This window comes from Phalacrocorax aristotelis, chromosome 4 (genome assembly GCF_949628215.1).
Source record: "Phalacrocorax aristotelis chromosome 4, bGulAri2.1, whole genome shotgun sequence".
Taxonomy (NCBI): domain Eukaryota; kingdom Metazoa; phylum Chordata; class Aves; order Suliformes; family Phalacrocoracidae; genus Phalacrocorax; species Phalacrocorax aristotelis.
In genome coordinates, this window is record NC_134279.1 from 36,605,146 (window position 1) to 36,621,631 (window position 16,486).

General features: G+C 40.3%; 1 protein-coding gene and 1 long non-coding RNA gene across 3 annotated transcripts in view; one reads left to right on the forward strand and one right to left on the reverse strand.

The window, feature by feature from the left end:
* The window catches only part of LOC142056356 (uncharacterized), a 161,097-nt gene extending 158,809 nt beyond the window's left edge, over positions 1-2,288 (reverse strand). For both annotated transcript variants that reach the window (XR_012660303.1, XR_012660304.1), the window contains exon 1: positions 1,645-2,288. This is a non-coding gene — a long non-coding RNA (uncharacterized LOC142056356). The remainder of the gene's footprint in view (positions 1-1,644) is intronic.
* Positions 2,256-16,486, forward strand: part of GUCY1B1 (guanylate cyclase 1 soluble subunit beta 1) — a 45,613-nt gene continuing 31,382 nt past the window's right edge. The window contains exons 1-2 of the mRNA XM_075090996.1: positions 2,256-2,361; positions 2,726-2,799. Coding sequence (XP_074947097.1) covers positions 2,359-2,361; positions 2,726-2,799 — 77 coding nt within the window. The 5' untranslated portion in view covers positions 2,256-2,358. The remainder of the gene's footprint in view (positions 2,362-2,725; positions 2,800-16,486) is intronic.

Consider the following 16,486-nt stretch of genomic DNA (forward strand, 5'->3'; position numbering starts at 1 on the left):
CTCTATAGGTGTGTGAAGAGGAAGACTACACATCAGAGGGGAAAAACTCCCAGGTGTTGTCTTAGATCTTCCAGTAGTGTAGATTCACCACCACCAGTAGGCACAGAAAGATTACAAAGGGCACCTAACTACAACATTTGTACATAGGATACGTTTCCCCATTTCCCCAAAACTTCCTTCCTACCAAATAGGAAAAGTAGATGGTGACCTGGTGTACTCAAATCCTAGTTAATTGGTGACAAGCTGACCCTCCTCAGCTATAGGGAAACATAGCCTTTTATCTGTTTACAATAGCACGATTTATTACATCATCTCTGTTGCCAATTTCCTGGAGATTGAAGAGATTCTTAGAGATTTGCATCTCTTCGGTTCTTGTGTAGTTTTCTACACAGATATCTTCAACCAGTAGCTTGGTTATTTTTTCTAAAAATTTTCTTTCCTTCCTTCAGAATTAGCATATTATCTCTATGGTTTTAACTGGTTACATTGAAACTTTTGTTCCTGGTCGTCCTTTAAAAAAATCTAGAATTTGTTTTCCCAGCAGATTTGGAATGTGTTAAACTAAGTAGGATTATTATGCCTACATGACCTAAAAGCAGGGTTTCCCTCTACTGTTCTTGGAATGCCTACTGAGATGATGTTTGCCAAATTTCTATTGGCTATCCACCCATAATTTGTCTCCTCACTTACCAGTAATTTTAAGAGGTCTTAACACAGATTTAGAAGTTCGCCAAGCAATCAGATTTCAAAAGATTTTAAAATGCTGTCATTCATTAACTTACTTACATGGAGGTTATTTGTTTGTTGTGTTTTTTTTAATTTTTTAGTTAAGTATGTGAACAGTTCAAATTTTAAACTTACTTTGCACTATCTTACTAGGACTGAGCTTTTACAATTTTACTTACATCTAGAATCCATCTAGATCGATTAGTATCTATGGCTCTACTGACTTTAGGTAGCAAGGTCTCTGCCCAAGAGCTGCTACAGTAGTAGCCCATCAGATATTCATCCTATAATCCTCCTAGATAATCTCATTATCTCTTGAATATATTTTGATTCTTTTTAAGCAAGCAAAAGCAATCAGTAGCCTCCTTAGGATTTTTATTTCATACACTGAGGACAGGTCTGTAGATGGTACAAAGGGCTTTAAACTAAATGGGTTTTTCAAGTGCTGCACTACCTTTTTTGTTCCGTGTATATGATAACATAATGACAGTGTGTTATTTCTGAACTGTCCTTGGCATTTTGTCAGCAATCCTCTGCTCAAAATGTCCTGCTGCAAGGGTCATACCTTATTTGAAGAAACCTTTGAGAATCTGTGTGCAGCCGGTTTCTGATGCAACACAGCCTTTATTCATGTTGGCTAGTGACAAGGACTCAACAACACAAAAAAAAAACATTACTGAAAGCACTCATTATTAGGCTTTTAACTTCATTCACCTTTGAAAAATGAATGCACAGTAACAAGAATATCTGTGACCATTTTGCCCCTCAGATTCTTCACTTTTTAGGGGGCATTTACCTTCCTAAAAGTTAAGTGGTTGCACTGGGATATGAAACAACGGAGGAAGCATTTCTGCTCCTGCAGAGGCAACCTCTGCCAGGGTGCCGACACCAGACCACAGCTGCCCTACATGTACCTACCCAACAGCTAGGAACCTGCCAGGCCCTTTGGTGAATCTTCTGACTCAGTGTTAGGCGAGTCCCAACAACTCCAGCTGGAGAAAAGCATTTGCAAAATCCTTTTTGATGGGTAGGAAACCGTAAGACTCGAAGGGTTCGATGGATGGATGGATGGATGGATGGATGGATGGATGGATGGATGGATGGATGGATGGATGGATGGATGGATGGATGGATGGATTTCCTAGGCCCGCCCCTCCTTCCCTCTCCCACACATGCCGGTCTGGCGTGGCAGCAACACCGTTATCCCGCCGACACCACCTCGGCACCTGAGGAGGAGAAGGGCCTGGCAGCACGCATAAGGAGCCCACCCAGCGCCGCAGGGCACCCGGCCCGTCCAGGCCCGGCGGCTCCCCGCGGGGCGCAGGCAACAGCGCTCCAGCCGGCTCCGCGCCCGCCGCCCCCGCCGATCCCACCGCTCCCGCTTCCTCGCGCCCAGCCCCCGCCGCGCCGCCGCATCCCCTCAGCCACCCGCAGTCCCGCCTCCGCCTCTGATTGGAGGAGAGCGCGGCGCCCGCGCCCGCTATTGGATACTAGAGCAGCGGCCGCACTCGCCATTGGCTGTCGGCAGATGCCAGTCGGGGGGGTGGCGGCCGGGGGAGGTGGTGAGGCGATCGGTACCGATCTTCTGCTCCGCGGCGGCGTTGGAGGGGTGGCGGCGGCGGCGGTACCACCATGGTGAGCTTTGCCGGACCACCTTCCCTACCCGGGGACCGGGGCTGACGGAGGACGTCTGGTCTGGTGCTGTCTGGTCAGCCCGGGCTCGGGTCCGGGCCCGTGGTGGGAGGGAAGAGGCTGAATCCGCTTGGGAAGAGGGAACCGTGAGGGGACCGCGAGGCAGCCGGGCCCCAGCCCTTTGTATTGGGTGGAGATGGAGTGGGGGGAGGGGTGTTTCGGTGAGGTTGCTTCCCGCCGGGGTGACCGGCTGCGGTGTGGGAGGGGTGGGGTGGGATGGGGTGCTGCGGGGCGGCGGCAGGGGCCCCCCCGCCCGGTGCCCTCCGCCCGGTGCCTGACCGCGCCGCCGCCTCGCCCTGCCCCGCAGTACGGCTTCGTCAATCACGCCCTGGAGCTGCTTGTCATCCGCAACTACGGCCCCGCCGTCTGGGAGGACATCAAGTAAGTGTGTCGGTGCGTCTGTCCGTGCATGTGCGCGTCCCTGCGTCCCGCCGCGGGGGCGGGTTGGGCCGGGGGCCGGGGCCGCCCATCCCCCCCACGGGGGTACCTGGCGGGGCCCTCGCGTACCACAGATCGTTATGAACGTCTGTTGGCTGGCGGCGGCCCCCGGGAGGTGGCTCTCAGCTGTGACAAGACCCGCACGGTTCTTGCAGCGTTTCCTCCGGCTCGGGGCCTGTCTTAATGCCGCAAAAACCTGCCTTGTTGCATCTTTACTGATCTCCAGGAACCGCAGCAGAGATGACATTGATCCCTGCGGTTCCCTCGATTATACAAAATATGTGGCAGAAGTAACGTGCAGGCAAAACGTCCCAGCAGCCACGAAAGCCCTTCCCTGAGTCAGACCACCAGACGACCCACGCAACAGTGACATCTCTTTGTGTTCCTGAAGGAACTGGAATACAGTTTTTAGCTAGTAAACTCTATTTTAAACTGCTATGAGATTTTGGTAATGTACTCAGCTTGAAATTTAAAATAGTCATTGCTATAGAGTATAAGAATGTACATATAAGAGTGATTTTTGGCTTTCTTCTTTTGAACCTGATTTCTTGTGTCCAACTCTTGCTTGTCTGGCAGTATAGCATTTTTCCACGGAGATGATTGTCTTCACTTTAAAATTCTGATAAATTGTGAGGTTGTACAAAAAGCTTGAAAAAGGTAGTGCAAACAAAATTCTATTTACCATAAATATGGTAGTATTGATACTTGGGCAAAAATACAAGAAATATTTTTAAAAAAGACATAATTGCTTACAGAGTTGTAAACCTACTTCGTAAGGCTTCAAGTACCTATGTAGTTAGAGGAAAGGGTTTAGTATGATCTCCTGATATTGTATGTTTTAAGGGAGAAGCAGATTATCTAATTTGGAGAAACTGGGCTTCTTTCAGCTGGACACCTTCTTCTATACTCCTCTCTCCCATTTATCTTGGGCCAATTCTAATATGTCAATGTAGCTGTCTTGCCATTGTCCTAGTACAATTTTTGGAGTTAAAGGGTTGCTCTTGACTGTGAGATTTTTCTGACCGTGACCCTTTTTTTCATTAATCCATTCATTAAGAATGTGGTGATCTTACACAGTACCATGAAATCAGAGAATCATAGAAAAGTTGGTTGGAAGGGACCTCTGGAGGTCATCTAGTCCACTCTGTGTTCTGACCAGGACTGTTACCGGCGCTGGATCAGGGCTCAGCTATGACTTTTGTCCAGCTGAGTCTTTAAAATCACCAAAGATGGAGAGTCCACAGTTCTGGTTCAGCAGATGTTCACTGTTCCAGTGATGCCTGGCAGTCTATAAATTACTCTTTCCAAATGCAGTTCTGTGGATTGCATAGATGAGTCTCCAGTGAATGTCACATAGTTTTGTGCTGTAAGTTAAGTGAGCCATATAAGTTCATTTTTCTTACATACCTTATCTAAACACACTGATCTATTTTGAATTCTTATGGTTTGATACTGGTTTTATATGACATGTAAGTTAAGAGACCTAGTAAAAAAGACAGTGATACATAATTTTCCATGAAAACTGTAATAAAATATGTATAAAATACAATAAAGAATGTTCACTCTTTCATGCATGCCATCCCTTACCAAGATGCTTTTGAGTATTGTGGTCCACTTTTGTCCAGATTACCCACTGAACAGAATTTGTATTTAAGATTGATCCATCTGAGAAGATACAAAGTTTCATCTTCTAGTACAAGATCATGCTGCAGACTGTGAGAACCTGCTCATAATTCCTGGTGCATCCTATCTCTAAGATTTTACACATACCTAACAGAATACTGAAGATAACTAAAGCCTATGAGGAGTGTTAGTCATTTAATGCTTTGGAGAAATTTAATAGAAAGATAGGAAATATTTTGCTAAAGGTCAGCTGTGAAAATTCAGGAAGCTGCTACATCCTGTTTCTGTCTTTCAGCTGAGGAACATTTCTGCCTTGCAGCAGCCCAACAGCTAGGCTCTGCTATTAACTGACAGAGAAGATGGCTTTCTGGAAGCAAACTACCACACCACCCAAACAGAAGAATGGAACATGATCTGCAAGAAAGAGCCAAAATATATGCAAGAGCTGCCATAGCTCCTTATGCAAAAGGTGTTTGCAACAGGGAATTTATTCAGCAGGATTTATCTTAAAAAAATAGTGTATCCTAGAGTTTAGAAGCCAGCAAACAAACCCCTGTATATATGCTGGAATGGATTATAGTGGTTGTGCTGGTTTAGGGGATAGTACAGGGTTAACTGATATCCACTAAATGCTTGTTGTTTTAGGTAATTTAAGGTCCTGTGGTGCACTTACAGAGATGTTGTGGAAGAGGATAGATGTTTTACCTTATGTAAGCAAATACAGACTTCTTGCAAAGGCTTTGTTAGAACTGCTAATCATTTAGGAAACAGAGGGAAGATATAGACCAGTGTTGTGACATGCTGCATTGAATTACTTGAATCACTGATGATTGCATTGAAGGAGCAATTGTTGAAATCAGCAGTCTTTGGCTGTTTAAAAAACATGAGAGGAGCTTACACTGTTAAAGTGGTTGAATTTGCAACAACTTAAACATTTCTGTGGAGCAGAGAGGCCTCTGGGTATCTCAGTACAAAATTTGACATCTAAACTTTTTTTTTTGTTATGTTGGGCTGATTGCATATTGTTATTTTGTTCTCCCTGAAGCCACTGCAGAAGCTGTGAATCAGCATTGCAGAGTCGTGGGTTGTGATTGCTGAGTGATTCTCAAATGCCAGTGGGTGAATTTGTAGTTAATACTGATAGAAGTGAGAAGAAAACAGAACTGAATAAACTGAAGTAATGAAAACAGGTCATTCTTAAAAAAAAAAAAAAAAAAAGTGCATTCAAAAAACAACTACCAAGTTAAATACTGAGTTGAAAGGGTATGCTCAATTGGAAGCATGAAAACTCTTGTCTCCTGCAGCTTCTTCAGTCAAAAGCAACACCGAATGAAGTTCTTAAACACAGAATTTGGGAGACCAAATAGTTGGATCTGATGCTCTTTTGAGTGGTGTTTTTGTTGCCATCACTTTCTGTTAACTGAGTCAGAATGATGATTTAAAGTCTCCCTTCTGCTATTTCATTAATTTTTCAACATACTTGTGAAACCATGATCTGTCTGAAAAAGGTACATACTAACGTCCTAGAGGGGAATTCTTGGGAAAGTTAGACTCTGTGGTTTTTTCATCCACTTCTAAAACAGAGCGTAACTAAACATCAGACTTTTTTCTTTACACACCAGGTAACCTTTACAATGAGGTACTAAGCTCATGGAAAAATTACAGTATATACTCTGAAATTTTGCTGAATATCAATTTTGTTGGCTCAATGGAAATATGGTTTGGTGTTGCTAAAGGACTAGAATTAAAATGCTTAAAACCGGAAACAATTCAAAGCCATCTATTTCTGAACTGACATTGTTGATCCCAAATAGGCTGGATTCAAAATAAGATGAATAAACCTGGCATATGACTGATGAAAGGTAATCTTGATTTATGGAGCCTTTATTCATCTTCTCAACTGCAAAGTCTCAAAAAATTTGATTCTTTTTACTTTTTCTCTAGCTACCACTCATTGAATTGAGAATTTGGGCTTGGGGGCAGTTTTTTCATGATGAAGCTCTAGAAGCATTAGAGGGATTTAGTGAAGCTGGGTGAGAGGTGGGGAGTGAGAGCCACTTTGGAGAGTCCTTCTGCAGTTGCTGAATTCTGCAGTAGCAGATTTTTCTTAGAGGAAAGTGAAGATGATTGAGCATAATAATTTCTTTTGCTTACTGGTAGTTGTAAGCTGCATGTACATTTCTCAGTTCACTCCTTCAGTCTTTGGAAGGAGAGACTTAGGACCTGGAATACATGGAGACGCACTTCTTTGATCAGCGCTCCACTAGTTCTGCAAACAGTTATTTTCTTAGTAAATAAACTGTTAGAGCTGTTAACCACATTTTGTCTGAGAAAACACTTTTGATTTGTCCCTTCCCTGCTTAAGAGAAAACCTCTCTCAAAGCCCTTATTTTGTTATTACATCCCAAGGGCTGTTTCGGATTGTGTGGCCACAATTGCAATGGCTTGAAAAGATGGTTCTCAAGATTCCTTTGGCATTAGATATCTTCAGTTCCTCTGCAGCCAGCAGAAATGCTAGCTGATATAAACTAAAAATTGTCAGGCCTGACCATTTTCACATACATGCAGTTGTGCACTCGCATCTCATCAAGGCCAGAATTGTACTGCTGGGTGATATGGTAGTGTGTGAATGTGGTAGTGTGTGTGGAATTACAATTACAGTCTACCTGTCCAAACCAAAACAGAGAGACTACCCACATTAAAAAAAACAACAACCAAACAACAAACACAAGGCTTATGAAGTCCTGTCTCTTCTGGTATGTTTTTGGGATGGACGTATTTAAATAGGTGTATGGTTACATATTTTTTAGAGGGGTTTCTATCACGATAAAACGTGAGCTCTTCTGCAACAGGTGTCACATCTGGCTGAGGTGAATAGCCAACCTATATGAATTTCTGAGCCCTCTATTCAGCAGCTCTAAATGTTTAATTTTGTAACAAACAAGCATTAACAGGGATGTCTTCTTGAAACCACTCCAGGACAATATGTGGGAGCTAGGGCCATGTTGTCAGCAGGGAATATGTACATAGTCATTTATCCTGTGTTTCCCAACAGTATCTCTATCTGTGTTTGATTAAATGAATACAGGGTTTTCCCAAAGGCTCCTAAATCTGAATTTAGGCCAGGTTAGATGTGACACTTTCAAATATACTGCCAAGAAAAGGAATGAGAACTTATATACCATATTAAGAAATGCATTAAAATGCTTCATCACAAGACTGCAGAATAAACTAATATTTTTCCCACGTAGACATACATGAAAGATCTGGTTTTGGGAAATGAAATGGCAGAACCAGTCAACTGCAGTCTTCATCTTCCTTCTGTTTCTATGGTAGAAATCCACACAAAACCATGTGTAGTCTGATGAGCATGGAAAAACTAGAACAGAAGTTGAAAACTCTGTGTTTGCAAAAAATTAACTACCTAGAGGTCAAACCACTTTTTAATTGATTTTAGAAAATAACATCTGTGTTGAAACTTGCACAGTAGCAGAATAGGCATTTTGTGCCCCAAGAGCCATGCATCCTTTGCTGTCTGTACCTTAGCATGGGATGCAGAAAGCAAGTAACAGTCTTATTTTCCTTGTGCTCTATGCTTAGTGTAGAATTAAGGCGTGATCCTGCCTTTGCACTTTTTTGTCCTCCTTTTGTGTATTAGGATGGCATGTGCTGTCCACACATGGTCTTAAATGCCAAGACTCAAGGTCTGGGGAGCCTGTTGGGTAGCACAAACTTTACATGGACCCAATGGTCTGGAAGTGCACACAAAGGAAGAACAAAAGTCAATTGCTTTTTCCTATGAGGAAGGAAATCTTTGTTGTTCTCCCTCAGACTTCACATGTTGTCACCTACGAGGGCTCCAGGCCAGTTGACTCATCAGAATTTGTTTTCTCTAACTGTCTGGTTATGGTTAAAATTGTGAAACTCTGAGGTTTGAGAAATTATCCTGGTGCAATGTAAGTGGGAATCTTCTCTCCTCAGTTTCATATTGGATTCAGCTGAAGAGGTAGAAGACTGTACAATTTGGGGGAGTGAAATAAACTGCAGGGCTATTGTTTGCCTTTAGAAAACTAAACAGACACAGAAACTTCTGCATCATATCGGTAAAGGTCAACATAGGTCAGTACTTTAGTTACTCAGTGTGGCTTCTGCAGTAAAATGTAGACGATTTAAGAATACATGTTTATTGGGTAAATTTTCAAAGGCATTCCTAGTAGTTAGTGTTGAAGTGTTGTTGCGGGTTGGTTAGTGGAGTCAGGAGAAGTAGATGCTTTTATTCATTTATGCATTTAAAAATATCCTCTACTGACTTTCACTAGAATTTAGGTACTTATGAACTCATTGACAGGATGTCATATTCTGATTAATTTTATTTGCAGTTATACTCCAAAACAGTAAAGAATATAAAATCAAATAATGTAATAGAAAAACTCCTCAACTCTGCCATTCAGAATATGTATTACAATTTTTTTATGGGGGACAGAATTGGATTTTTTGTAAAACTTGCATTGTTTTCTGGGAATTTCTGGCATAGCAAATATATCCATTTTTATGCATCTTAAACAAAGCAGATAATAGAAAACCTTTTGTAGATGCAGAATAAAGGCACTAGCTTGACTTATCGTGCCCGTATACTGAGTTCAGAATGTCACCTTGTCAAAAATGTTTTTTTTTTTTTCTGCTTGCTAATATGGCAAAACACAATCTACATTTGTTGACAAGTCCTGTAAAAATCAAGGCTTTGGCCTATTACTGTTTCTTAGCACGATGTTTAGATATAATAATAATTCATACTATACTACAGTTTGCCTTTTCAGAAACCTAGAAAAATATGCACAAAAGCTGTAATGAAAGACTGTTCTTACATGTTGCAACAGTAGCTCTTAAGAGGTACTGGAATTCAGATAACTTGTAGGTCTGATGCTAGTGGCATGTAAAGTCCATGAAAACTGTGTTTTGAGCATAAAAAAGTGCTGGGTACCTTGAAAAAACAGGTCTACCTGTCTCAAACTGGGCACCCAAAATAACTGAAACTTTTTTGATCTGTGGTAGTGTTGCCCATTTAAAATGGAAATGGTATAATTGACCTCACAAGCTTGTTGGAGAGCTAATTAACGTTTGTGCATGCAAATAGTATAGGGATCAGTTCCACAGGAAGTCTTCTTAGAAAGGAGTAATTTTGTCTTCAGAGCTGGATTTGAAAACTATGCTGTAAATCAAGCCCGAGTTTATATATCAATGAATGGGATAAAATAAAATACAGACTAGTTGTGCATTAACCAAGTAGGATCTAGCCTCAGCACCAAAAGAATCGGTAGCCTGGAGGAAAAGGAACAGGTTCTGTGGGCTCATGGGTGTGACTGGTAGGTTGCGTCATGCAGGCTTGGGGAGAGGCAGGGAAATGTGGCTTGGTGCAAACCTCACTAATGCTGCTATGAGTGGTACCTGGGTCCATCTTTCTTGTTTTCACAAAACAACAACAAAAAAAGCTCATAAAATGCTTATGGCTCCTTTTGAGACACTTGTTTTATTTCTTCATAATCATTCTGGAAAATGTCATGTTGTCTAAGTTTACAGCTGACCATAGTTTCTATTTATATATATAGGACAACCCTTTAAGAAGCGTGTAAAGCAGTACCATAGTCTATACCAATCTGTCTACAGTGTTAACAGGGTCACTTCTGCTAGGAGAGAAGATGGATAATCATCAGCTTAGAATGTAAAGTTTTTTGAGAAACTGTATTTGTATATGTAGATACATGTGCATACAAATATTTATATATGTGTGTGTGTGCAAATTCTGTCTACATAACCAAAATGTGGCCTGGGCAATAAAAATGCCAACTAACAGGAGATAAGAATCAAAGATCTGTACAAAATGTGAGGTGTGGCATTTCAGTTAGTTACCATGTGTAGTTGAAGCGAGTGAAAAGCATTCCAGTTATTTGTGGTGTTTCTCAATAAGGGCTGATTTGCAGGAGAACCTTGGTGCCAAACTCCTTTTAAACTATCTTTGCTTCTAAGTATAAGTTTGGATGTGCCCAGGACTTAATTTTTTTTGAACCTATTAAAGCCTTTGGGATTTCTCCCATCAAATTGCTGGCTTTCTTACATACTACTCTTCTCAGGAACCGTAGAAAAAGTCCAGGTGGCTAACAAGTGGGTTATGGATTTTACCACATAGACATGTATAGCTGTGTATTGCAGTGGTGGTAATCAGTCCCCTGTGAATCCTCTCTCTTGCTTTGTTGAACTGCTGTGAGCTCGCTCAGTATTTCTCTTTCCCAGCCCACAACTAATGTATTATGAAGAATGCTTGCTTTACAGTTTACCTGAAGTTACTGATACTTTCATGCTCAAAAAGGTTGCAGACATACTGTGTTAATCATCTTAATTGTCTTCTCACCATGAACACCGACGAAAAAAGAGACTATTCACTAGAGTTTTGGATTGGAAGTCCATATGTCTTCTGGGTCATGTAGGACTCAGTTATAATTAATTGCAGTGGTCTGTGAAGAAACATGAACATTGATTTTTGCTACATCCTTAGCACCGTGTGGGTTTACCCAGTGCTGAAGATGAAGTGTTCTGTTCAATCAACCTCATAACAATTTTGAAAAAAAAATACAAATTACTTATAAATAGGTGTCAGAAAGAGGCTTTGGAAAGCCGTTAGTGGTGAAAGGACAATGGATTAATTTTTTTTAATCCATACGCCTCTTAACATTAATGAGTGTTTATGCAGAAAGTGGTGTTGAGTAGGAACATTTATGGTTGTTTATGTTTCTAAGTCTTCATTTCCTAATATTCCAAAGTTCTAAGCAGTAATTTTAAAGTTTTCTTAAAACTGATGCTGAATAGATGGTTCTTCATGGGTCTGAAGGTTAATATTCACAAACTTTGTAGGGTCAGGACACTGCACTTCCTGCTCTTTCCATTCCTTGCAGCGGAAAGACCTGCTTGGAGATCAGGAGTTTAAACTGTGTGGATGCCAAATTCTTCAATTCATCTGGGAAAGACTTGGCTAAAGGGAAGTAGTGGCATGTTGTGAAACATGGTATGAGTGGTCTTGCAGTATCTCTCAGGTACTTTCCAGTTTTCCCAGAACTGGGAAGTGCTTTTAGACCTGTGAGGATACCAGGTGTTATACACATATCACTCACTCTGAAATGCTTAAAGGAGTATTTTGTAAATACCATTCCTTTTAGTCCACTTATATAGAAGGAAGAAAAATAATGCTAGCTTTATATTTTTAATAATATTTTTAGTATTTGGAGTAGTAGCAAAGAACTTGTACATTTGTTAACTGTATCTTCTAGGATTATCTTGTTTTGAAAACCTACATTAAACACTCTCATATCCAGCCTGTAAAACTGGGAAATAGCTTAGAGCTCTGAAGTCTATAAATACATCTATTTACTTTACCCAGAATGTCATTTTCCTGGACAGATTCCCATTTTTATTTAATCTTGTAACTTAATATAATTTATGCTTTTCCCAGCTGGGTGTTCTAAAATATCTCTGGACCATCCATAACATGTACAAGTCTAGTTTCTTTTTTTTTCCTTTTTGGAGGAGTGAGGAGACTGGTTCAATATTTTCAATAATCACTGGCAAAGCATCTTTGTGAAATACATGAAAAAAATACAAGCATTCTGACAACACAAACCATCTGTAAAGTAATATAATGAGCAGTGAGTTTGCAATTTTAATGTAAAAGAGATGCAAAGACAATGATTCTGTTTTCACTGATACCATCTTTAGTTCTAAGACATGTAATTCTGTTTAATAGTGTTAGTCTTGGAACGGAATTAAACTTGACATGCTCCTATCAGTGAGATCAGAACCATGCTGGGTTTCTAAGTGCAGTAGTGTTTTTTTGTCATTAAGATTGTTTTGACTGGTTTCTTCAATTTAACGAGCACTTTTTCCATCCTTGGTACACCAAGAACAGTTAAGCACAATGGTGGCAAAAGTCCCAACAGAAACAACACCTATCGTGGAAGAAGCCCTAGAGGTGGTCTTGGAACTAGCTGTTGTTGTGGTGCGTTCAAGGGGACACACCCAGGGCATGCACTTTGGACTGGAGTTTTGATAGGAAGAGGTCCAGTTGTGTTTTTGGGACACTAGATGATCTCTTAAAGTGACACCAACAGCTTCTAAATAATATTGTTATATCACAAAGAAGCCTGTGCATCATTAGGATACAAAGTATCCATGCAGGATACAAAGTATCCATGCAGTCTTGCATGACCTTTTTTTTCCCGTTTGTATCTATTACCTTTTCTCAATATTTACTGCATGCAAAGTTCTGCAGCAGTAGGGGTTCTTCTTCTGTAATAATTTTTTTCTTTTAATTCGAGCTTTATGGCTGACCACAGACAGGATAGCAAGTGCTACTTCACATGAATGAAAAAGTTCTGACAGCAGTAACCTTCTTCTTAGTTATGATTTACTCAAATTCCCTTTAAATGCTACAACCTGACTGTAACACTACATTAAAGTCCACTCTGTGCAGAATGGGCTATATAAGCAAGACCAGCCTGACGTGGCATCTTGTCCAACTATGTTGTCTGTAAAGTCTCTAAAGATGGCAAAAGAAATCCTTACTACATCAAAATAGAGAAAATATTTCCTCTGTGAAATAAAAATGTACGCAGTCTGTGGTTTAAAAATCTGCACTGCAAGATGTGTTCTGAGTTTAAGAATGATTTGTGTCAGAGTGTTTGTCCACACTTAACACTTCATCTAGCTCTGTGAATTATTAACATTGCCTTTGAATATTAGTAGTGTGTTTTCAACTACTAAACTGGTTCCACAATGGGAAAGATTTTCAAAAGGCCCATTGTACACACATAGTATCACCTGTAACACTATTCTGTGCTGCTAGACCAACAGCAGTTTGGAGGGTGTTAGCATGACTGACAGAGGAAAGGATGCTTTAAGACTTAATCTTGCTTTCATCTACTCAATAGGAATTTTTCCATTGATTTCAAGGTCAAACTTGTATGTGAAAAATGGCCTTTATATAGCCGTGTTATTTTCTATGGTGCAACGATTAAGGTTCTTTTTTCCCAAGTAAAATTCCTCACATTAACCTGGAGAAAATAAATATTCTGGAGGAAAACAAAGGCATTTTAGAAGAGTCTGGCCTGGAGTATTTGTTTCCCACAATTTGAATAGCTCTGTGTAATCATTCAAAATTAGTCTAGAGTAAACAAAATGGGCTGCCAGGCTGTAGCAGTTAGGACAGGCATATCATAGGATGTAAGTTTTGAACCATGAAGTATCACACCCCATGTGCTGACAACAGGATTCAGTTTGGGCAAGAGCATTAAAATCCTGGATTTTTAGAAAAGTTTTGAACATAAACTTACTGGGGAGCAAAGCACACCTTTCTTTTGTCTCTAGAAATGTAAAAGAGATGTTAATTGTAAATTGTTCTATTTGACTTAGAAGTTGTTTTGAAAGAAAGGCCATATAAAAGTTTGCTACTGTAGTGCTGCTACTTCACTGAAGAATTAACCAGGGCTGGGGAATTTGCCAGAGCTTGTTGCTTTTGGCTTATTTCCAGTCAAGCCCTTAAGAAAGCCACTAACTTGTTATTGCTGTTAATGCCTTTGTGATCAAACACCGCAGTCTGCAGAAAACATTCGGGCTGTGCTAATTTACTCCCATAATCTTATCTGGTAAAAAAAAACCAAACAAAAGGAATAAAGATTGCAGCAAAACATTTCAAGGGAAATGAACAGTTTTTCATAAAGTTAAGGATTATGATATTTTTTATGAAATATGGTCAGCCTAATGTAAATTCTTTGCATCCAAGGATGCCATGTTATATTGCAGTTCTAATCCCAGCTCATGAACCTTCTGTCAGCCAGGAGAGGGAAGCTGTTCAGATAAGAACTGTTGCAGCCTTCTGGTCTTTTAAAGTTCACATGCTCAGGTTTGTAGCCGTACCTTGTTGTTCCACACAGGCAGGTTTTTTTCATATGTGATACACTGATTATGGAGTTAAAAACAGCTATGTCACAGTGGAGGAATTACTGTTGATGGAGAGCCAAGCCCAGCACCTCTGCAAAGCTGACAAAGCAGCCTCACTTTTAGCGTTCGTTATAACAGTTTTCACAACACTAACAGATATTCTTCATATCACCTTTGTTGTAAAGCCAGTTCTATAGTGTAAATGCAGACAGATTTGATAGATCAGGTAGGGGTCAGGTAATTAGGTGAGAAAACTGCAGCCATGAGAAAACAATTTAGGGATTGCCCATTCACCTGAATGAACATTTCAATGACTTTGTCCTGTTTCCTAGACTGCTGGTGGTCACATTGTGGTCAGCCTCTCTGGTGCCAATAGTTCTGATGCAAGTTTATTAGATGACCTGCAATTTTGTAGGCTTACTGGAGGATAAGTAGCTCTGAGAACTGGGAGTGTTTTCACATTGCACTGGCCATTTTGGATAAGGTTACAGCAGCATTTCCCCATCATATGTAGTCTTAAGGTTTTTCACATATTTCAGAGGGAAAGGCTTTTGGAAGTTATCACTGCTCTCAGGTTACTGAGGGAGGCAGAAGGGCTTCAGAAGCGTCAGACCCAACTCACTGGAGGCAGGGGAAAGGCTTCAGTTGACTTCAGTGAACCTCCTAGCCTGTCCTCAGCCACTCTGTCTGGCTAAACGTTGTTCTGTATGCGCAGCAGCTTCTGTGACCAGGTGATGAATCAGACAGAGAAATTTATCCAGCAGAAAAATGACACAGAAAAACAAATATCTAACTGAATTATATACCAGCACAACAGGGCATAGCAGTATGGAGAAGGAATTGTCCCGGAAAGAAAAAAAACAGAGTTCTGGAATGTAATAATTTTCAAGCACAGGCTTTAAAAAGGCAGTTTATCTTTTGGCACAGGTTTAGGTATGAGATTGTCATTGGATTTGCCAGATTTGTAGGATAAGCAAAGATATTTTTGCCCAGCTGATTTTGAGTGAGGAGTATAATCCTCTGCAGGAGTAATATTTAATTTGATAAATTTTCTAGAAAAAATTTCTCAAAATTAGATTGGCTTTTGTTGGACTCTTTTTCTTTTCTTTTTTTTTTTTTTTTTTGTGCTTTGGAGTATTAAGCTGTAGTACAAGCACTGGGTCCTTTTCCTCTACTGCAGGAACACCTAGTAAGACTGCTAATACTGAGGGGGAGTAAAGCCTTAGAGCAGTGAGCTTCACCCCAGAAAATTATATCCAAGCAATGCAGATGTGATTGCTAATTGAACTATTTTTTGTTTATCAGTAAAGTTATTTTAATGGGAAATACATCATTAAGGCTACAGAGAAGATGGCCGCTGAGTGATCCAAAGCATCTAAAGAAAACTGGAGAAAACCAAAATAGCCTAAATAATCTAAATGGAATAGGCATTGAAATAACCTGTGATGATTTTAAAAAGTGGTGGCTCAGAGAAGCTGCAGGCATTGAAGAAAAACTTTGACAAACTAAACTGAAGACAATTAAAATATGAAAAAAAGGAAGCATGGCTTGGCACAGAGTAGGAAACAGGAAAAGTTCCAGTCAATGTAATTGGAAAGAAATGTAAGAAGTTTTGAAAGAGATACCAGCATCATCAAACTGGGTCAATTTTCAATAGAGAAAATTCTCACACTCAAAAACTGTGGCTACTGGATTGTGTGAGTATGCCATGTTTTTGAGGATGTTCATTGCTTTTCCAGATGTATTTGTTATCCTTTGTGGTTTGGCTGAGATCAGAGAGACTAAAAGAAATCACAGTGAGTTTCAGAGATGTGGGAAAGTTTGTTCACCCTTTGCAAACTTCCCTCCAAAGTGTATCTGACTTCCAGTTACATATTATGTTATGAGAATCAAAGAATCAAGATGGTCTTCTTTTCTCATATTAATTTCAGTTCAGTTCTTAGGAAATACAAACTCTACCTTCTTGTCCCTGACTGACCTCATATGCTTCAAGACAATGTTTCCCACTAGTAACTCCAGCTGT